The sequence below is a fragment of the Rana temporaria genome, chromosome 1 (assembly GCF_905171775.1).
Source record: "Rana temporaria chromosome 1, aRanTem1.1, whole genome shotgun sequence".
NCBI classification, from domain to species: Eukaryota; Metazoa; Chordata; class Amphibia; order Anura; family Ranidae; genus Rana; species Rana temporaria.
The window spans coordinates 164,078,576-164,102,808 of NC_053489.1; the positions used below are offsets into that span (position 1 = coordinate 164,078,576).

The window sequence follows — 24,233 nt, forward strand, 5'->3', positions numbered from 1 at the left end:
CAAAGAATGCTTTGATAATAGTAAGAACAGACTGCATAATATATGTTATTGTTTATTTTGCCTGGTGGGATCCCTGTTAGACCCCATATACACTATACAACTTGTGTTGTCTGGTTTCCTTTACATTTACCAAAACCATGTAGTGCAAGGGCCTGCCTAATTAAAAATTACAAATTGAAGCTCTTAAGGTTTGACCTCATATTATATGTTTTTTTGTAAATGGACAAAAATCCAAAGTACAAACAAGCATGCTCAGAAGCAATGCTCACCATACCACATTAGCAGAAGTTGCCTAAAGGGTGGCGCTAAAGAGCTGAAAAAACATGTCATTTCGTGCTTGTTGGCCGACAATTATTTTCCGTTTGTATGCAAGACGAGTTCCTGGCCAATGCCCTTCGGACAAAACTCCTACGCTTTGTCCGATGAAAATCTGATCGTGTGTATGAGGCTTTAGACTAAGCAAATGCGGTATTTCATCAGGCACTTTTAAGCTGCTTTATCTTGATGCTGAGATGCCTTCATTTCTAAATTGCTTCTAGTTTGCTTTATTTGCATGGCAATAAAAGCAGCTCAAATACAAATAAATGCCAAAATATATGAGCCCTGAGACTAATAGGTGTCCACACAGCAGATGACAGAAGGGAAACAGAAGGAATGATGTATAGAATACAAATATAACAAAGTAACACCTGTACATGTGTCTCCTGACCTGTTGGGCCATGGAGCACTCTACTGTACCCTTGCCATTACACCCCTAAGGTTTTCATGGGATTAGAATGCAGTTCATTAGAAAGGGCTGAACATTTGTCTTTCAACATTCTCAAGCCTTCCACATATATATTATTTGGCTTAATTCATTTTGCATATTTGAAATGTGGAATGACTTTTTAAAATGTTTAGGTTACTGAGTGCATAGCTAATTCATTCTGGGAGCCTAACACAGCCACCGGCATTGTAGCTAATAATCTAAAACATCACATTCAATGGGATGCGACATGACCCTTACAGCTAGGTGTATTTTGTTGACTGCATTCCACAGCACAACACTTTCAAAGTGACTAATGGTTTCTAAAAAAGTTGCCTGTACAATCTCAGGCCATACAGGTTAAACGCTCAGGCAGGGAACTTTATATTTTCCACATTTCTAATGCAACATCGCTGAAAAAACTCGAATCATCTCTACTGGTTTTACAAAAAGCTTTGTGAAATAAGCAGCAAGAGAAATTAATCAATGAAATAATGTAGCAAAAACTGTAACTACCGTATTTGCCCACGTATAAGACGACCTTTTGGATGCAAAAAAATGCATCCAAAGTCGGGGGTTGTCTTATACGCCGGATCTGTCTCCGTCAGGCTGCGGACATCCATGTTTCAGGCTGCGGGCATCCATGATTTAAAAGCCGCGCCTCTTCCTCAGACTGTTCCGTGATAGGCGGAACACTCATTTTCCCAGCAGGGCCTCTGTTCAGTGTTCCGCCTATCACAGATGCCATCTCATCCTCGGACGAGAGGGCGTCCGTGATAGGCAGAACACTGAACAGAGGCCCCGCTGGGAAAATTAGTGTTCCGCCTATCACGGAACAGTCTGAGGAGGAGGTGCGGCTTTTGAATCATGGATGCCCGCAGCCTGAGTCATGGATGCCCGCAGCCTGAAACATGGATGTCCACAGCCTGAAACATGGATGTCCGCAGCCTGAAACATGGATGTCTGCAGCCTGAAAACATGGATGTCCGCAGCAAAAAAATAAGGTAGGGAGATCGTCTTGGCCGGCACAGTAGAGGCATGTGATGGACAGTGGAGGCATGTGATGGACAGTGGAGGCATGGAATGGCACAGTGGGAGCATGGAATGGCACAGTGGAGGCATGGAATGGCACATTAGAGGCATGGAATGGCACAGTGGGGGCATGGAATGACACAGTGGGGCATGTAATGGCACGGCACAGTGGGGCATGTAATGGCACGGCACAGTGGGGCATGTAATGGAATGGCACAATGGGGCATGTAATGGAATGGCACAGTGGGGCATGTAATGGAATGGCACAGTGGAGCATGTAATGGAATGGCACAGTGAGGCATGTAATGGAATGGCACAGTGAGATTTGAAAAATGCCTGTTTCTGTCAGCGGTTGTTCTGGCTCCCCCTCAGCTTCCAGAAAGACTAGTAGGAAGGGGGTAGTCTTATACGGCGAGTATATCCCAAAACCAAAATTTTTCCTGGAAAAATAGGGGGTCGTCTTATACGCCCAGTCGTCTTATACGCCGGCAAATACGGTATACTAAACTCAGAAACTCTGCTCAGTTTACCTTTATCAACGTTTTATGGGTATGCCTAACCTTTCATGATTTTATCATTACTGTTGTACAAGATTGCAATGTATGCTGCTGGATCTTTTTGCTGATCCAATGTACCGTGAACTTGCACGGTGCAAACTCACACCTGACGCTGGACATCTCTGTAAATTTAGGCAGAGCTGTTTTTATAGAATCATCTGTTAATAACTGGCAAGCAGTATCTGCCTAACATACTTGTCTATAGAGGTCTGCACTCTTAACCCCCATACACACGATCAGATTTTCTGACGGGAATTGTGTGATGACAGGATGTTGTCGGATAATCCCACCTTTTGTATACTCCATCGGACAATTGTTTTCGGAATTTCCGCCAACAAATGTGGGAAAGCATGCTTTAAAATTTTCCGACAACAAATGTGTCTTGTCGGATTTTCAGATCGTGTGTACACAAGTCCATCTGAAAAAAATCCAAAGTACAACCACGCATGCTTCAAACTGTTAGGCCCCTTTCACACGGGGCAGTGGAGGTGCGGTGGCGGTATAGCGCCACTAAAAATAGCGGCGCTATACCGTCGGAATTGCCACAGGATTCGACCTCTAGCGGTGCGATATTAACCCCCACTAGCGGCCAAAAAAGGGTTAATACCGCCCGTAATCTGCCTCTGCAGAGGCGCAATTCGGGCGGTATTACCGCGGTTTCCCATTGTTTTAAATGGGAAGGAGAGGTGAAGGGCTTTCACATTGAGAAGACTGGGCAGGAGTTTTTCAGGCGGTATTTAGGAGCTATTTTTAGCGCTTTACCGCCTGAAGAACTCCTCAGTGTGAAAGGGGCCTAACTTTCTTTGCTAAGTGAACAATCTAACTGCCTTTATTAAATCAATTCAGCTACACCTAGAAACAATGGGCCTGATCCACAAACAGCAGGCGCAACTTAATTTTTGGGATTTAAGTTACACCGCCGCAAAATCTCTACCTAAGTGCCCGATCCACAAAGCACTTACCTAGAAATTTTCGGCTGTGTAACTTAAATCTGTCCGGCGCAAGGCGTGCCCAATCTAATGGGGCGAGTCCCATTTAAATTAGGCGCGCTCCCGCGCCGGACGTACTGCGCATGCTCCCGACGCGATTTTCCCAACGTGCTTTGCGCGAAGTTACGTTACGCCGAGTTTTGTGATTTTGATGGGATATCAATATAGCATGAGGATGTTGAAATCCCCATATCAGAAGGAACATTTGCTGGCATGAACCAAATAACCAGTTTCTAAAGGAAATTCCTAAAGTGAAAATACACATAGGGCCACATTTATCTAAAATCTCCTAAAGTCCTTGGTGTCTTTACTAATGGCTGGTCTGACTTGTATGTTAAGATCTGAAGCCTCGTACACACGACCGAGGAACTCGACGGGCAAAACACATCGTTTTCCTCGTCGAGTTCCTTAGGCTGTCGAGGAACTCGACAAGGCAAGTTTCTCCATTCCTGTCGAGGAAATAGAGAACTTGCCCTCTTTTTGGCTTGTCGAGTTTCTCGACAGTTTCCTCGACGAAAATGTACACACGACCGGTTTCCTCGGCAAAAAAATATCTCCCAGCAAGTTTCTTGCTGGTTTTTGCCGAGAAACTCGGTTGTGTGTACGAGGCCTGAGAGAGATGTGACCAGTTGGAATGAATGCAAACCATGCAAACACAAGAACACACAACTCCAATGCTAACAGTTTTCCTGGATACCAGCACCACAAGGAGCGATCTGGACAGGTTGCAGCCTTCAAAGACTAAGAAAAGGTCTTTTAGCTTTCTTTGGATGAGAACCTTATGTATTTCTAGTAAGTGGTATTTATGTTGTGCCGTAACAGGAAAATAAATATATATAAACTAAAAGTAAGCATGAATTTAGCAGCCTTTACACATAGGTGCACGGTCAAGCCTTGCGTCATTGAATGAGCAACAGAGGGGTTGTCATTCCTTCCTACCTGCTTTTAACATGTCTGTAACACGACCCGATGCCCCTATGTAGTGTTCACAGTTTGTAATTAGGGAGAGCCAAGCTGTCTGGTTGCACATCATAATTCTGCAGTTATTACCTCTTCCCTTTTCATTTCTCACTTCCGTTCTCCACTAATGAGGGTTATTCTATTCTGAAGTAGAGACATGAAGAGAATGCTTTGTCTCCATTGACACTATTTATGTCTCTTACCTATGAAGACTAACTTTAGATCACCGTATGGATCTGCCAGAGAACTCTTCAATGCCTCCCATCTCAGAGGCTTAGTGTCTTACTGCTCCAAGTACAAAAAGCAAGTTTGATAAGATATCAGTAACTTTTTAAAATGTGTTTTTATTTTTTTTGTCAGAAAAATAAGATTGCAGATTTTAGGAAACTACATTAAATCAGGCATTATTATGATATGATTTTAGTCCTTTATCATGATAGGTGCTCTCAATGACCATCAGAGAGGCTCAGGAGGCAGGAAGGGACGAGGCCAAGCTCAAGGAAAAGTACACATTTGCATATACCGTATATACTTGAGTATAAGCCAAGTTTTTCAACAAATTTTTTTGTGCTGAAAATGTCCCCCTCGGCTTATACTCGAGTCACCCTTTTGCGCCTGATCTCCCGGACTTTGGGGACCCGGTACCGGCCGGCCGTAGGTCCCCTGGAGCCCAACCTTGGCACACATGTAGCCCCACTCTTCCTCTACAAGTGTGCAAATATTGTTGTCCAGGGGACCTACGGCCGACTAAATTTTCAAAGCCAGGCACCCCTTCCATAGACTCGCATGTTAAAAGGTAATTTCCCTGGTGAATTTGGAGACCCAGTAACGGCCGATCGTAGGTTCCATGTACGTTCCACTTGGCACACACGTAGCCCAATTTCTCCTCTACAAGTGTGCAAAGTTTTTTGTCTGGGGGACCTACGGCTGGGGAGTACCGATTTTTCAAAGCCAGGCACCCCTTTTCATAGACTCCCATGTTAAACATCAGTCTAGTCATGGTCACAGTGAGGCATGGACACAGTGAGGCATGGGCACAGTGAGGCATGCACATGGACACAGTAAGGCAAAGTGAGGCACGGTGAGGCATGCAGATGGACACCCTAGGCTTATACACGAGTCAATACGTTTTCCCATTTTTTTGTGGTAAAATTAGGTCCTCGGCTTATATTGGGGTCGGCTTATACTCGAGTATATACAGTAACTTCAGAAGCCTACAGAGCCTGCTGATTGTTTTGATATAGATTTTTTTTTTACTGAAGCTAACCTCTGCTTCCATTGCTCAGGTTCATTACAGGTTTACTTATTAAAGTGGAAATAAACTCCACCTCCGCTCCAACGATGTAACAAGCATACGCAACTCAGTGGATTCTAAGGAAGGCCGCAATCATAGAAGGCAATTTTTTTTTATTGCAGAAGAGACATGGTAAAAAAGAGCCTGCCTGTTTGCATTATTTAGTTTGTACTTTATTTCTAATTTAAAGTGTATGTAAACCCTCCCCTATACCCAGTGAATTGAATAGCCTCAGATGATACACAGAGATTAAACAAATCTCCCTACATATGTTTTATTTGTATATCTGCTGTCTTCAGTTCTATATACTGTTTAGAAAGTGCACATTGTGTTAGATTTTTTCTTCCTGTTTCAGCAGTGGTGTGGAGTCTGGGCATACACGTTGTGACAGCTGATTGGAGGAAAGGCACACCCCCCTCCACATAGGTAGAGGAAGGAATGTGCAGCGCTGTGCTGTAAATAGACTAGCTCTCTGCTAATCTATTTATAGCTCCCACCCGACAAATTTCCAGCTGCTTTTATCTCCCCTCTCAGAGAACTTGTCAGAAGTTATCATGCTGCTAACAGCAGAACGGAGCAACATAAAGACACGGGACTTAGGGCTTTGGAGAGAGATAAGTAAACACTACAGATATATGTATGCAGGTCAAATTTAATGAATCAGATTTACATCCACTTTAAGGTACAGTATATCCAAAGTCAAAGATTTGCTTTTAATTTTGGAAGTGTGGAAGGGTTAGAACATCTGTCAGTTTTTTATCGATGGTTGTGTTCGCACTGAGGATACTGATGCTCTCTATTAGTCTTGATTATCATTGTCACCAAGATAGGAAGGACAATCCAACAATCCAGAAGGGAAGGTGAAGGGAAACCTTCCAAAGGGCAACACTTGTTTCAGTGACAATAGCAATGACTCTCTAAATTGGGATTTCCCCTCAATGTGTTGAGATTTCCTCTGGCTTTCCATTGTGTTTTCAGTACAGGAAATGAAGGGAATTCATCCTCTCAGGACACAACAAGAAACACAGACAGAGGTTTTAATGTCCTTCTCTATTCAAGAAACAAAACACATTTTGGCTTCAGATAACCGTTCTTCAGAGTTGTGTTTACAGCACCTTAAGACTAGTTTAAATGAAAAGCAAGATACTATTTTAAAACAATTTGATGCTAAATTAACTAATTACGATTAATATAATCATTTAACAATTTTATATTATTCTTTTCTTGAAAAGTGAAAGCAGTTAAAGTATAGCTCAAGCCAAAATTTATAACCCAACCAGGACACAGCAGCAACAAAAAGCAACATGGCAAAAGTTGTACTTGGAGTTGGGCTTCAAAGTGTCTCTGTAAAGCCCTGTACACACGATCGGTTTGTCTGATGAAAACGGACCGATGGACCGCTTTCATCGGACAAACCGATCGTGTGTGGGCCCCATCGGTTTGTTTTCCATCGGTGAAAAAAAATAGAACATGTTTTAAAAATTTCCTATGGATAAAAAACTGATAGAAAAAAACGATCGTCTGTGTGGAAGTCTATCGGTTAAAAATCCACGCATGCTCAGAATCAAGTCGACACATGCTCGGAAGCATTGAACTTAATTTTTCTCAGCACTTCATAGTGTTATACGTCACTGCGTTTGGACACGGTCGGATTTTTGACCGATGGTGTGTAGGCAAGACTGATGAAAGTCAACTTAGTCGGATATCCGACAAAAAAATCCATTGGATTAGATTCCATCAGATATCCGATCGTGTGTACAGGGCTTTACTCAAAGAGTAGAAGTGCCTGCACATACTTGTCTTAGCCTTTATCACTCTCTCTATGCCTGAATGCCCTAATTTAATTATCACAGAGTAGGGTAGGAAAGGGTTTTAGAACCTTTGTCCATGCAACTTTTGGGAGACTCTCACGTTTTGTAGTGGTGTCAAAGTGAAGGGCAATCTAAAATTTTACAATTGCCACCAAAACAGGTGTAGAGATTTGTTTTCCTCTACTGTCAGCTGCTAGTATCACATTGTAATGTATAATTATGCATGTTGCTTTCTGACTTGGGGGTTGTTGGGTTAATATCCTGTAAGGGGGAAGTGGAGATAAACAGAATGGCTCAGTCCTTTCCATGCTACTAAGAGATAATTATTGCCAGATAACTAGAACTGCGTTCCAGATTGGTTGGGTAATGTTTTGAGGTTCTGCTCATCACCACAGATCTTGTCTTCTGGTCTCTGACACAAAGACAGATGCCACATCATTCTTAGAGGCCCCTGCAGTGGGACTTTGCTGCAGCATGTTAGACTGGCGTCTAACATGCACCCTAACTTTAAGAGGGAAGTTTCAGGAAAAAAACTTTCCACAGCCCCCTGGGTATAACACACATGCACAGTTTACCCTCTATTTTCAGGGTAAAAAAGTGAGGCCGCGTACAAACGACCGGTTTCCTCGACAGAATCCATCAAAAGACTTGGTGGGAGAGCTTATTTGCCGAGGAAAACGGGCGTGTGTATGCTTTTCATCGAAAAAACTGCAGAGGAACACGACGAGGAAAAAAGAGAACAAGTTCTCTTTTTCCTCGACGGGAATCTCAATTTCCTCGTTGTGTTCCTCGTCGGGCTGGTTTTCTACGAGAAACTCGAGCGTGTGTATGCTAAGAAGCCCGCGCATGCTCAGAATAAAGTATGAGACGGGAGTAAAAGTAGTATTTGTAATGGAGATAACACATTTGTCACGCTGTAACAGACTGAAAAGTGCAAATCATCTCTTACCAAACTTTTACTTAACACGCAGTAACATGAGATTAGCAAAAGCAGCCCCAAGGGTTGTGCCAGTGGAATCGAACTTCCCCTGCCGTTGTATGTGTTGTATGTCACCGCGTTTGAGAACGAGGAGATTTTGTCTTGACCGTGTGTACGCAAAGCAAGCTTGTCGAGTTCCTCGACAAGTCTAACAAGGAACTCGTCGAGGAAAACGATGTGTCTTTTCCGACGAGTTCCTCGGTCGTGTGTACGAGGCCTGAGTGTTATATGCCAATAAATACAGTATATATATACCCAGGTATATGTGCACAGTTCCACCAGGACTCCTATTGGGTTCTTTGCTGATAATATCTGTTTGTACATTGAATGTATGTATTGTTATTAATATCATCCTATATAAAGCTTGTGTTTATTTCTATACTGGTGTGCATCTATATACATATGGTTAAAGTTATATGCTGCTTGCAGTAGTTCTTCTTCCAATTACTTTGATTATATTTTGATTATATTACTGGTTCATTTCCCAGGAAGAGAATGCCCTCTGTTCACAGACGGCATTCAGAATGCATTCTGTTCACAGAGTCGCTGTTCTGGGCACTCCCTACTTGATTATCAATCCCACTCTTACACTTAGTAAAGGTTCTGAGGTTCTGGTTCTCTCATTTAACTACAGATTTAGCGCAACATCCTGTTTGGATAGAGCCATTTCTCATAGCCCATCCCCCCAAAGTGGGCGACACAGGAATAAAGGCGTCACCTTCAATTGGGGACACTTTTTCCAGTGACAATCATAACAGGTAGGATTTCCCTATACTTATCGGAGGTATCTTGTAACTTCCTGTGGTTTCTTCTTGAACACAATACACATTACATTGTATTTACATCATTGACCTAGTCTCAAAATACAAACCTAATCGTTCTCTTCGTTCTTCTCAAGACCTCCTGCTCTATAGCTAAAAAATTGTGTTGTGGGTAACTCTGCGCTGCCAGTGAAAAATTAAGCTGCTAACACAGCTAATTGAAAAAAAAAAACTAGTGAAAAAATTGTATGGTGTATGTGTAGCGCTTAGAATAATACAATACATAATAAAATAAATGTATCAAAAATTAACATAAATATTACTGTATAAATACAAAACAATTGTGAAAAATGTTCAGTGAAATCTCACAAAGATAAAATGTGAACCAAATACTGATAATAAGTCCATGTTGGAATTGGTAAATGGCCAAAAACATTCACTGCGTGTCATAAAATAGTCTGAAACCCAAACATTGAAGTGATGCAAAAATCAAGGTGACTTCTTATGTGCAGTAAAAGGACCCTCCACTGATAAGGAAGCAGGCTTACCGGAACATATGGACTCAAAGAAATATATATCTCATATGAGTCAAACAAGCTTAAGGACCGATGTAACCTCCAAAGGCGTCTTAAGAGACAATTAGTCGACCAATGGAACTTCAGCAGAGATGGATTCAACCAAGCAAAGAGTAGACAATAGCCCCAATGGCTTACAGCTTGCCCTCACTTCCACAGTGCGCGGGTCAGTATCACTTGACGCCTGAGGTTCCTCTATGGTCCGACACAAGAAGAGTGATCTGCTCCTTCTGAGAACCACATTGGTCTACACTGTCTCAAGACCACCTGCTCTATAGCTCCCTCATCACCTCCTCCCATGCTCGCCTCCAGGACTTTTCCAGAGCCTCTCCAATCCTATGGAACTCCTTACATCAAACTTTCTGATTATCTCCTATCTATTAGCTTTTAGACGATCCCTGAAAACACTCCTCTTCAGAAAATCCTATCCTAACCACACCTAACAACTGTATTTTCATTTTCTCCATCTGATCATTCCCCACAGCTATTACCTTTTGTTCCACTTGATCCCTCCATCTAGATTGTACGCTCTAATCTTTCTGATCCCTCCTGTATTGAATTGTATTGTAATTGTACTGTCTGCCACCATGTTGTAAAGCGCTGTGCAAACTGTTGGCATTATATAAATCTTGAATAATAATAATAGTAGAATATTTGTACAGTCTCTTTTATATTCATCAAAACTATGTAATATTAGGACTTTCCTACACTATTCAATTCGTGTGTATCCAATCAGGTAGTACCTTGCACTACATCGCTGGTAGCAAATCAAAAAGATATTGTACAAAAAGATTGTACTGAGTATGACGAGTTTAATGGAGTAGAAATGTCCCCAATGAGGACACAGGCAGCAAAAAAACTGAAATTGTCTCTAATCTTTCCCCTTTCTATCCAAAACCAAAATAGGTTTGTGCTGGAGTCACACCTTAAGTATGGAGTTGAAAAAAGTTATCCATTAGAAGTGGATCATAACAATAGGTGAAAGGAATTTTTTTTCTCTAACAGGGTCCAGAGCTTTTATTAATGCAAGCGAAAGAAGAACAGAATATAAATAGGTTTACACTAATAGCATAAATCCCTGAACAATTTAACCCCTAGAATTACAGATCAGTACGCACTTGCAGGGAAGGATTTGTTAAAGAGTTGAAACGCTCGGGACACCTGCTGAATGTTTGGTAACTGATCAGTCTCGTCTATAATATAAAATCTGCACTGTAGCCTCATAATGAATACAAAGCAGGGAGAGTTGTTCAAACTGCTGCAGGCTACAATTTGGCAGATGTATGCAGTTTTCGATGAAGGGGGTATAATACCTAGCCAGCCATAAATATAACAACCTTCTGTAGGAAATGAGCAGTAACCATTGTAAAAACCATGAGCTCTTCACTTTGTGTGGAAATTCATTCCAAATGACATATCTTGTTCATCTCCAAGTGAGGGAGTGTTTCATTATCCCTCATCCCACCCTATCGCCATCACACAACAAATAAGGTTGATAGAGGTCACAGATTTGGCTCAGAACACACTTGCTGAATCTGCAATGACAGATGGGATTTCAATACACCTCACGTAAACAAAAACTTTAAATAACTATTTTTTTTTTAAAGCAAAAATTGAGAAACACTGGGGTCTTGCAGAGGAGAGGATAGCTTATTAATTAGGAGAGTCACTTAAAGTGAATGTAAATGATCACCTTATAAAACAACCCAATCAGTTTTACATAGAACTGATAGGCAAAACATAAAAAAAAAACGTTTTTTTCCCTGTTTTATAAGTGATCACATACCCTCTGTTCTCAGGTGCATAAAAGCTGGGGCAGGAGATGCAACAGTACACTAAGCTTTCCAGTGAAAGGTTGTGTGTGCTGGGGGGGGGGGGGGGGTGTCAGGACAAGTCTGATCATTAGAGAAGAGCAGGATACGTTCTCAGCACAGCTAGAGAACCGACCACAGTGTGTTCTCCTGCTTAGTGTGGCCAGTTTTTAATAGGAAAGCAGAGGGACTGACAGGAACAAGACGGATTTCACACAAAGAAAACAGGATACATGGCATGGCAGGCACATATCAGGAAAATGAAATGTTGGGTTTACTTACTTTCTAATCTGGCCATAGATAATTCATTTTAATTTTGTTCAACCAGCAGGTTAAGTGAAAAAAAATAAAGCGTATACCCTCATCCACACATTCAATGTAGATGAGGGAGTCCTTCCTGTAGAGCTATTGTATTTTGACAGTGGGTAGACTTCCCTGCCGTCAGGATACAATGATGAGCGTTGCCGACTATGGCTGGTGACATAGATCCTTTGGGAAAAAACCCGACAAGCTGGTTGTACACAAGTTGGTAGATATTAACTTGTGTACAACAGGTCTAACCATACATAGGCTTGAATTTCAATCCATGTATGGCCGACTTTAGAGATTGGGAAGCAAGCATAGGTCATCAAGGAGATCACCACACTCAGAAACTGGCACAGACTGGAAGGACAGAGGATGTTGTTTGTTAAGTCTCAGTGCATAACATATTGTACATGGCTAGATAACTGGGCAATTTTGTGTTGCTCTTACTGGTCACAGTCAGCATATATAGGAAACAAAAGGGCTTGTTATCATTGGCAAAGAGGAGGTTTGAAAAACCTCTATCATTTTTGGATGTTTCCTTCTTCCCCTTAGAAAAGAGAATAATCATACCCTTACTTTAACATTGCTGATCTATACTAAAGTGTTAAAAGGCTTATCTTTCATGTTTGTTAAAGATGCAAGGATTGCCTGTCTATGCACAGCCTTAAAGTGGTTGTAAACCTAAGGCCTCGTATACACGACCGAGTTTCTCGGCAAAAACCAGCAAGAAACTTGCTGGGAGATATTTTTTTGCCGAGGAAACCGGTCGTGTGTACATTTTCTTCGAGGAAACTGACGAGAAACTCGATGAGCCAAAAAGAGAGAAAGTTCTCTATTTCCTTGACGGGAGTCTCAAATTGGCTCAATGTTCCTGGTCGGGCTGGTTTCCGACAAGAAACTCAAGCGTGTGTATGCTAAGAAACCCGCGCTTGCTCAGAATAAAGTATGAGACGGGAGTAAAAGTAGCATTTGTAATGGAGAGAACACATTTTTCAAGCTGTAACAGACTGAAAAGTGCAAATCGTCTCTTAACAAACTTTTACTTAACACGCAAACTCATGAGATTAGCAAAACCAGCCCCAAGAGTTTAGCCAGTGGAATCGAACTTCCCCTGCCGTTGTATGTGTTGTATGTCACCGTGTTAGAGAACGAGGAGATTTTGTCTTGACAGTGTGTAGGCAAAGCAAGCTTGTCGAGTTCCTTGACAAGCCTAACAAGGAACTCGACGAGGAAAACGATGTGTTTCGCCCGACGAGTAACTTGGTCGTGTGTACGAGGCCTCAGACATGAAATATGTACAAAGCACATCCTTCTATACTGTCTACGCATCACTAGTCAAAGCACTAAGTGTGATTTCTCTCTGCTGCCTCATTCTTTTGTTGTCTGCATGAGTCACTTCTGGCAAGTATTCCCAATACTAAGGCCTCGTACACACGACCGAGGAACTCGTCGTAAATGAAACATCGTATTCCTCGATGAGTTCCTTGTTAGGCTTGTCGAGAATCCTGACAAGCTTTCTTTGCGTACACACTGTCAAGACCAAATCTCGTCGTTCTCAAACGCGGTGACGTTCAACACGTACGACGGCAGGGGAAGTTCAATTCCACTGGCACAACCCTTGGGGCTGCCTTTGCTAATCTCATGTTACTGCGTGTTAAGTAAAAGTTTGGTAAGAGACGATTTGCACTTTTCAGTCTGTTACAGCGTGACAAATGTGCTATCTCTATTACAAACGCTACTTTTGCCGAAGGTGCACTCCCATCTCATACTTTATTCTGAGCATGCGTGGGTTTCTAAGCATACACACAAACGTGTTTCTCGTCGAAAACCAGCCCGACGAGGAACACGACAAGGAAATTGAGACTCCTGTCGAGGAAAAAGAGAACTTGTTCTTTTTTTTTCTCGTCGAGTTCCTCAACAGTATTCTCGATGAAAAACATACACACGACCGTTTTCCTCGGCAAAAAAGCTCTGCCACCAAGTATCTTGATGGATTCTGTCAAGGAAGACGGTCGTGTGTACGAGAATAAAAAGGTGACGGGAAAGTTGAGCTCCAGCACACAGTCTGTGACTGACAGCCACAACTCTGCATTGTTTCTGTATACTATTTGGAGGAGCTGTGTCCCTTCCCTCCAACCAGAGTTCAGAGCTCCCCTCAATGAGATCTGCACTGTGAGACTTCAGATATCTGCCCCCTGCAGCTGAGAAAAAATCCTTTGATCTATGTGTTTTTAGAACAATCTACAGAAGAAATGGCGGCAGATAAACAGATACAACTTGTGTAGGAGTATTTATTTCTCCTCCGTGTATTCCTTGATGCTAGTCACTTCATGGGTGAGGGTTTTCAACCACTTTAATCATTCCAGCTGTTAATAAGACACATCTGAAAGGCCAATGAAACTTCCAGGTTAAATTGCCATTATTTACCCCGGGTGCATCAAACCAAAATATGTCTCAAGAGAAGTCTTAGGACTGACAGTTCCTTTTCTTTAGGAATCAGTCATAGCTGAGAGAGCTGGAAATCCTGTCCTCTGCCAGCTTCTATACAGAAGGACTCTTGCTCTTGACCTGGAAACAGTGGTCTTTCTGCAAAAGGCCCAACACACTCCCTGCTTAGTCACACCTAAGACCCCTTTCACACTGGGGCAGTTTTCAGGAAATAGCCTCTGCTAAGCACCTGAAAAAAGTGCAGCTAAGACCTCTTTCACATTGGGGCCACAGCCGCAGGAAAGCAGCGCTCATTTCAGCTGCCCTTTTACTGATTTAAAGGAACACTAAAGGTACAATTTTTTTTTTTTTTAAATAACATACATGTTCTACTTACCTCCACTGTGCAGATCGTTTTGCACAGAGTGACCCGGATCCGTGTCTTCTGGGGTCCCTCGGCGGCTGTCTCGGCTCCTCCTCGCAAAAGCTTTCCACGTTCATGCGAGCTCCCTCGCATGGTGGAAAGCTTTTGCGAGCGCGCTCCCGTGATACAGCAGTGGCCATAGCCGCCGACTGTATCACTCGGCCCCGCCCCCCGGCGCGCCGCGTCATCCGCTGTGATTGACAGCAGCGCCAGCCAATGGCTGCGCTGCTATCAATCCGCCCAGCCTAGCCAATCAACGGCCAGGCTGGGAACCGAGCAGGATGACAAGCACGCGCCCGGGACTTTCGAACGGTGAGGTAAGTAAAACGGGGGCTCGGGGGGGGGGGGGGGCGGTGCTGTCAGATGTTTTTTTACCTTAATGCATAGGATGCATTAAGGTAAAAAAACTTTTACCTTTACAACTCCTTTAAGCACTGCTTTTCGGCCGCTAGCGGGACACTTTTAACCCAAAAGAAGGGGTTAAAAACTCCCGTGTTTTGGCGCTTTCGAATCGCCTTTCAGTCGCTTTGGAAGCGCTGCCCATTCATTCCAATAGGCAGGGCGTTTTGGGAGCGCTAAATACAGCGCTCCCAACCTGCCCCAAAGATGCTGCTTGCAGGACTTTTTGGAACGCCCCGCAAGCGCACTGCCCGAGTGTGAAAAGTCACACTTGAATGAACAGGAGGTGGTTTTCAGGCGCTTAGCAGAGGCTATTTTCAGCGCTAAAGCACCTAAAAAAACATCTCAGTGTGAAAGGGGTCTTAAACGAGTGGCGCTTTACCGCGAACGCGGCCACAGCCCCAGCGTGAGAGAGGTCTAAAAGCTCACACTCCTTGCTAATTTGAAAGCTCTAGCTATGGTTCAGCCTCATACTTATGCAGAGAGGCCTTCCACACAGAGAGAAAGAGTCCTTCTCTACTCTATGATGATGACAATTGGCTTTTCCACTCTGACTGGGGCTATTTTCTAAAGAATATTAACTTGTAGACTGCACCTGAAATTTATTAATTGAACGTTCACTTGGACTTTAACTCATCATTGCTTTCCTCTTCCAATACAGAATTGAGGAATCACAAATGTAATCCAGGTTTTAGAGCTTTATAACAATGGGATTTGATATAGATGACAGCCCCTCCATACACACTAAACATACCAGATGATCCTTGGCATAGAGATGTTACATACTACAGACAGTTACAGTGTTCTTTTTCTGCACCGTGGGGTAATGAAGGGGAGAGTTGTACACACAATTTCCAGTCATGAATGTCCATCCTGCCTCAAACGAGGCAAATAAACAAATGAGGCAAATAAACAAACTAAATTTGACGAATCTGCTTTAATAGATCAATGCAGGACATGTGGTTTACACATCTGCTCTTTCCTCCTACTAATGTCTGTATAGAAAGCATAATTAACATATATAGATCTGTGGCTGTATTTCATCGGTCTTTCCAGCCCACTCATTTCGTTTTACAGCACTCAATCAAACCTACTAAAAGTCAATGAACACACAGGGATATCATATAGAAAAGAGAGTGATCGTCTAATGAAACCAGAACTTCTTCATTGCACAAATAGCAGTAATGGCTTTAGCCTTTAAAAACTGCACACAGCTATTTCTGTGTGAAAATAAATATGCTTGACTTACTATACCTCTTCACTAATCAAACTGCAGTATTACGCTACAATTTCTGACAAATCAACAACGACAGACTTCATTTAGCCAATGACTGCTATGCCTGGAGACAATTACAGGGTAAAAATTACCTAAAATTTACTTCAGAGCTAAAATGCAGCATAATCCTATGCTTATAGACAAAAAATAAATAAAAAAAACCCTCTATGACAGCAGTAATGTTGATTAATATTTTGGGGGTGATTTACTAAAGGCAGAAAGACTCCACAAATGCAGTTGCTCCAGAGCTTAGTAAATGAGGTAAAGCTTCACTTTGAAAAGAATACCCAACCACATGCAAGGAAAAAATAAATAAAACATTTACTTGCACTTGATTGGATGATAGAAGTCAAGAGAACTGCTCATTTAGTAAGCTCTGGAGCAACTGCTCTTGCAGAGTGCACAGTATTTTTGCATTTAGTAAATCAACCCCTTTGTATCAACCTCCACACTATCAGGAAACACAATGCAGAATGAGTGCACACAAGGGGGCAGATCCACAAACATCTGCGCCGGGCGCAGCGTATCCAAGATACGCTACGCCGCCGTAACTTATCTTTTTAAGTTTGAATCCTCAACGAATCCGCGCCATAATTTACGGCGGCGTAGCGTATCTCTCTAAGGGCGTGGAATTCAAATGGATCTAATGGGGGCGTGTTTTATGTTAATACGTCGTGACCCGACGTAAACAACGTTTTTTTGGAACTGCGCATGCGCCGACCCTGGGGGTATCCCAGTGCGCATGCTCGAAATTAAACCGGAACCTGCCAATGCTTACGACGGTGACGTCATTCTACGCAAATTCCTATTCGCGAACGACTTACGCAAACGACGTAAAAAAATTCAAAATTGTATGAGGGAAGGACGGCCATACTTAACATTGAGTACGCCTCAGTATAGCAGCTTTAACTATACGCCGGAAAAAGCCGAACGCAAACTATGGAAAAAAAAATCGACGGGCCCACGTACGGTAGTGGATCGCCGTAAATAGCTAATTTGCATACTCGATGCGGTTTTCGACGGGAACGCCACCTAGCGGCCGCCGAAAAATTGCATCTTAGATCCGACGGCGTACGAAGACGTACGCCTGTCGGATCTAGCCGAGATGCTGTCGTATCTTGTTTTGAGGATTCAAAACAAATATACGACGTGGGAATTTTGAAATTACGCCGGCGTATCAATAGATACGCCGGCGTAATTTCTTTGTGGATCTGCCCCAAGGTATTCAGTCTCCAATGTATGAGCGGTGTTCAAAGAAAAGAGCTGGTACTGGTTACCACATTCAACTGAACGCTAATAGCTTCACACAGTAGTAGAGGCATGGTGAGAGAACACAACAAAAAGTCATATTTGGGCAATAAGCTGTAACACAGTCTTATTTATTATTCGCTGTATTTATTATTTGTTTTTATGTTTGGTAAAGATACTGCAAGTGCATATAATTATTATAAAAACACTATTACTCATTACAAATGCTTAACGTTGTAGCATTTTCAGCTGCTGAAAAATACATTCCAGCCTTTCTCAACCTTTTTAACATGGAGGAACCCTTGAAATAACTTTCATTCTCATTAAACCCCTGATAATAATTGTATCTACATATCACTGTACCATAGTTAAGAAAGGCTGTTCTAGATAATAGTTACATTGCGCTTATGAATTAGGAACCCAACGTTTCTTTAGCTGTTTGAAATAGTAAAAAATATGGCAGGGTGCAAGGAACAAGTGCTAGAAATGTAAAGAGCCAAGGGTCAGAGACTAGTCTTCTCTTACCATACTGAATCACATCATTCAGTTGAGATTATTCGCTTATTTAGAAAACAGAGACATAACCCATGTACTGTATACCCATAACCCATAATATCCAGTCGACTGGGAGAATGCTATCCCAAAAACAATTCCAGTAGTCTCAGGACTCGTACACACGATCGGTTTTCTCTGCAAAAACCAACAAGAAAACTGCTGGCAGAGGTTTCTTGCCGAGAAAACCATTTGTGTGTACGAGGCTTTCAGGTTTCTTGTTGGGAAGTCTGGCCAGAATCTCGACGAGAAAAATAGAGAACCTGTGCTCTATTTTCTCGTCGAGATTCTTGTTGGCCTGTTTCCCGACGAGAATCCCGAGAGTGTGTATACTTGCCTGTCGCCGTGGAAACCCGTGCATGCTCGAAATGACTTTGACACATGTGCGGTAGCTTCCACGGCATAGGTAGGGTGAAGCAAGATGGCGGCAACGGCATCGAATGTGACGAGCGCATACTCGTCGTACGCGATGATGTCACCGCGTTCTTGCCTTTCTAGAGAACCACAGTTCTTTTGAAAGGTCAGTGCAGTGTGTACAACGTTTTTTCCTGACGAGATTCTTGCCCGTGTGTACGAGTCCTAAAGCCTCGTACACACGACCGAGGAACTCGATGGGCGAAACACACGTTTTCCTCGTCGAGTTCCTTGTTAGGCTGTCGAGGAACTCGAAAAGGCAAGTTTCTCCATTCCCGTCGAGGAAATAGAGAACTTCCTCGACAAAAATGTACACACGACCGGTTTCCTCGGCAAAAAAATATCTCCCAGCAAGTTTCTTGCTGTTTTTTGCAGAGAAACTCGGTCGTGTGTACGAGGCCTAAATCAAATTACAGGCCGACAAGAATCTCGACGAGAAAATAGAGCGCAGGTTCTCTATTTTTCTCGTCGAGATTCTGGCCAGATTTCCAGACGAGAAACCTGAAAGCCTCGTACACACGAATGGTTTTCTCGGCAAGAAAGCTCTGCCAGCAGGTTTCTTGCTGGTTTTGTATGAGGCCTGGTGTGTACGAGGCCCGAGAGTTATAGACCGTAACTTTAAACAGCAGTAGACCATGAAAATGTAATATTGTACACAATAGAACAGATTCCAGAATTTCTTTTGGTTTACTATTCCTATGCTTCAACTCCATATAAGAAGCCCATTAGAACTGCACTTGTCCATTTTAATTTCTACTCTCCTATTCACTGAAAATACCCCCCTCACTCCAGTTTAATCTGTTACCCTGACCACGATAACACAAACCACAACCACTTGTCTTTTTACTAGGTACTATGCTTATTCACTATCACTTCATTGAAGCCCAGTTATTACTGCCAACGCATGTGCCAGCTGCTGCATCCACCATCCACCAATTTCTCGAATGTGGCTGCCAAGGTCCAAAACTTGGCAATATTTAATGCTATAGATCCTCTAGCCCAGTGGTCTCCAAACTGCGGCTCGAGGGCCGAATGTGGCCCTTTGCTTGTCTTTATCTGGCCCTTGGAGCAATTTTCAATTGACTGACACCAATTATGGGGCACCATTCCATCTACTACTACTGACACCATCAATGAAGTACTAATCTCCTCATTGATATCAAGAATGGGTCACTATTTCTCTCATTAAAACCAATGATGGGGCACTGATGCCGAGGCATTTTCTACCTTCACTGGGCACAGTCCGCCCCCCCTAAAGCCTGGAGGACAGTAAACTGGCCCTTTGCTTAGAAAGTTTGGAGATCCCTGCTCTAGCCCTATCAATCTTCTGTATATGCAGCCTCATTGAAAACTGCTACCCTGAATACTCCTGTAAAAGTGCCTGATCCTTTCAAAATAAGTGGCTTCTGCAGGCAAGGGTCAATAGTTATGCACTTTTTACTGACGACCATAGTGAAGCTAGACTCCATAGCACTAATAAAAAGGTCACCAGACATATAAACATTCCTTCAAAGCCCTGACCCCTACTGGTCAAACCATTTCCTTTCCAATGCAATGTTGTGTCTGTTGTACAAAGCTGCACCACCACTTCAGGCATGGCCCGGATAGTGGTGAAATTGGTTCTTCTGACTTGTAGCTTACTTCGAAAAGTTTGGCACCAGATTTTAATTTAGGAATATTTCATATTTACAGTAGGTAATCTTAAAAAATTTAACACCCCTTAGAAAGTCTCTCTAGTATCTATTTGACATTAAAAGAGAGCTATTGCGTTTATTTCTGTATATTGGAATATTATTTGTCATCCGGAACCACTTTCCTTATTTCCTAGGACTCTGTTTTTAAGTACCTAATTAAGTACGATTGCCTTAAGGGTGGAGTTTTTTTATATGTGAAAAAGTCCTGTCTTTTAAAGTCCTGTCAGTTTAATGCTATGATTATGGCTCCCACCAAAGCGCATTAGCTCTTTTAATGTTACTAATATGTAGCCAATAAAAACTGCAACACAAATAACAGAGTTGCCAGTTCTTTTGCATCGTTTGAAGTTATCTGGAGTGTGGGAAGACACTTTGAACCCGAGCACCTGTGTGCAGATTCCTTGCTTGGACTCAGAGGCTTCCCATAGTGAGTGCTACATCTATGTTCTCTTTCAGTGTCTCCACTCTGTATAGAGGAGCAAAGGAGACATATTTGGACAAGCAGCATTATCATCACTCCCTCAACTGTCCAGCTTAAAGCGGAAGTAAACCCATCCATAAAACAGTTTAATTTCCTGCATGTGCCTGAAATGTAACACTCCCATTGGTTGTGCTCTCAACCAAACTCTCAAACCATCCAATGACTGGTGTCATAACTGATCACATGTGCAGCATCATGGCAGTTGTAGATTAAACATAGGCAAAGATGGCAGCTTCCTTGGCTGAAAAAGATAGGGGGGGGGGGGGTTATTCTTTATGCTGCAGGTGAATGGAACCCAACTGCAACCACCCTGCAATGCACATGGTTGTGACACAGTATGGTTGATTTACTAAAACTGGAGAGTGCAAAATCTGGTGTAGCTCTGCATAGAAACCAATCAGCTTCCATTTTTTTTTGTCAAAGCTTAATTGAACAAGCTGAAGTTAGAAGCTAATTGGTTACCATGCACAACTGCACCAGATTTTGCACTCTCCAGTTTTAGTAAATCAACCCCAGTGGTGTTGCATTTACAGGGTTAAAACTGGCAATATGTTACCTCCTCCCCATCTGTTAACATGCCTCTGAAAAATGACCCACCATAAATCACTTTTCAGAGGCAACAAAAGCAGTCACTAGTTGAAACACAGCCTTACATCAATAAGATAAAGGTTTTACATGAATGTAGAAAATCTGACCATTGTAAGCACCCCTGTCAATGTTAAATAGTTTGCCTCAACCCACACCATTTCTGGACAGCTTAGTCTGTTAAAGAAAATTGAAAGATAACAGACAAAAAGCCTAAAAAAAGAAACTAATGCAGCCACCACATCTAAGAAAAGGAACGTTGAAATACAATAAATGTACCAAAGTTCCTACAGATAGCTTAATGATTTCCTACAGATGTAAATAAATATATATTCCAACCGCAAAGTTGGCTTTCCAAACACAACCACAGTGATGTCACCATTCTGAAAGCATTTCAAATATTCTGTGTCTGATGGTTATCGAGTCCAACGCTTGTACTACACATAAAAGAAAAGACCTAGCACAATTCCCACATCTTCAACAAGAAAATTAGGATTAAGAAGGAGTTCTCTCCGGCCTTACTTCTGCAGGTTGGAATGTCACAGTATTTCCAGTACACTCCATCCTCATGCTCGGCTATGTAACACCAGGGACTGATATCACCATCTGGGTTCCTGGCAAAACAAGAAAGAAGATCATAGAATTAGGGGAGTAAATAGAATGCAGTATACATTGTGCTTAACTGTAAACACTAAAAGTGATGAACTTGTGAAGCATGCCATGATGGCATAAGCCCTGTGAAGTAACACTGTATAAAGTGCAATATAGTGCTTTTACCTGCTTAAACCAGTATGAAATCAGATTTTAGCAATGTGCCAAAGGGTAACCTAAGAAAAGCTTTTAGATGACAGGTTGCTACAAGCTGATGAACATCATTTTTAAGCTTGAAATGTTCAAACATTTGTACGCTGGTCCCAAGCCACAAGTTTGCCATTGCTCTTGGACCTCAAACATTGTGCTCCCCAATAAAGTGTAATGGAACGATGATAGTCATACAAAAGATTTTGTGAATCCTGAAAATGAATGACACATACTGTATATTGCAAACATATTTATAAAGCGGGGAAAGTGACTTTCACCAAACATTCACTGGTGGTAAATTAATTGTTGTCATTTAAAACCCATGTACCTTAACCCAATAGGGTCAATAGTGGTGGACAGGCATCGTGATTGACAATGGATTTTTATTTTTTAATACAGTTGAACCTCGGATTACGAGCATAATCTGTTCCAGGAGTATGCTCGTAATCCTAAATACTCGCATATCAAATAAAGTTTTACCATTGAAGTCAATGGAAACTAAAATAATTAATTCCGCATTGATTTCAATAGGATGCAATACCGAATGCGGCCAGAGGTGGGGGGTGCCGAAAACGACCGAAAAGGCAGAGGACATTTTGGCTTGTCTCCTGCTCCCCGTACCTCAGGCCAAATGAAGTACTGCAGGCCAATGTTTGGCTTTTCTCGGCTCCTGCGTCCCCGTACCTCAGGCCAAATGAGGTACTGCAGGCCTATATTCGGCTCTGCTTGGCTTCTGCGCCCCTGTACCTCAGGCCAAATGAGGTACTGCAGGCCTATTTAGCTTGAATTCTGCTCGTCTTGCAAATCAACACTCGCAAACCGAGTCAGAATTATAAAAAATAAGTTGCTCGCAAATCAAAACGCTCTCAAACCAAGTTACTCTTAAACCAAGGTTCCACTGTAAAGGACTTGTCAAAAACTCATGTTGTGTCTTTACTCATTTATTACACTTTTTTGGTGAATGGGCAGGGGTACCCCCCTACTCATTCACATGGGGGGCAGGCTCCGGGGCATCAAAATTCTGAATAAGCCCCCCTCCCACATGCCCCCACAACTTATGGCCAGGGTTGTGGGGGAAGAGGCCCATGTCCCAAGGTGCTTTGGGGGGCAGAGACCGCCCTGCCCAAAGCACCCCCCTCCATGTTGAGGGCATGTGGCCTGGTATCGTTCAGGGAGGGGGTGCTTGTCTCCCTTCTTTCCTTACCTGCAGGAGGCTGCATGCCTCAGATAATGGTCTTTTTATGGATTTTGGGGGGGATCCCACGCCATTTGAATTTTAAATGTTGGCGTGGGGTTTCCCTCGAAATCCATACCAGACCCGAAGGGCCAAGGATTAGAGGGGAACTCCACATAGTTTTTTTGCTGATTCTTTTATTACCGGTAATTCTTGTTCTTACATTCAGCTGTTGACTCATCGGTTGTAAGGACACGGCAGCTGGCTTCCTGGCCTGCTCCTTAAAGCGGAGTTCCACCCAAAAGTGTAACTTCCTCTTTAAGCACTCCTCGCCCCCTTTTTTTTTTGGTCGCCTAGGCAACTCCTCCTCTCGCCCTAGGCGGCCCCTCCCTGCCAGCGATCTTCTGGGACACAGCTCAGGTCCCAGAAGGGTCCCAATGGGCCTTATTTAACTCCCACAATTTCTTTAGTGACCTCCAGCCCCTATTTCTTCTAAACAAAGCAGAAAAGGTGGCACACTTCAAGAACATACTAAATGCTCTTGCAGATGGGCAAGTCCTGCCTAGGATCATCTAATACGAATGACAACAATGGCAACACAAGGCATTTTTTTAGTTGCTGTATATTTTAGAGAGGCTTGGAGGAAAGTACATTTTTTTCCCCAAACATACATGTATTGAAGAGGAGTAAAAAGTCTCACAGCTCTGCACCAAACACAAGTAAATAATGAACAAACCAATATTAAATCATTGACTCTTAGAGAAAGTGGAGCAATTGAAGCTTTCAGCAGATGAATCCATAAATGTCCATTAAAAAGAAAGAAAATAAATGTGTCAATGGAAAGAGTATATTACTATGTTATGGCACATGATGGGCATGGCATGGGGGAGAATTCTGGATTGCTTGACTGCATTAAAGTTACGTACATATTTTATGTA

At 42.6% G+C, this 24,233-nt stretch overlaps 1 protein-coding gene across 1 annotated transcript in view; it reads right to left on the reverse strand.

The window, feature by feature from the left end:
* The window catches only part of KREMEN1 (kringle containing transmembrane protein 1), a 197,545-nt gene that overhangs the window by 75,595 nt on the left and 97,717 nt on the right, over positions 1–24,233 (reverse strand). Inside the window, exon 3 of the mRNA XM_040345493.1 lies at positions 21,843–21,934. Coding sequence (XP_040201427.1) covers positions 21,843–21,934 — 92 coding nt within the window. The remainder of the gene's footprint in view (positions 1–21,842; positions 21,935–24,233) is intronic.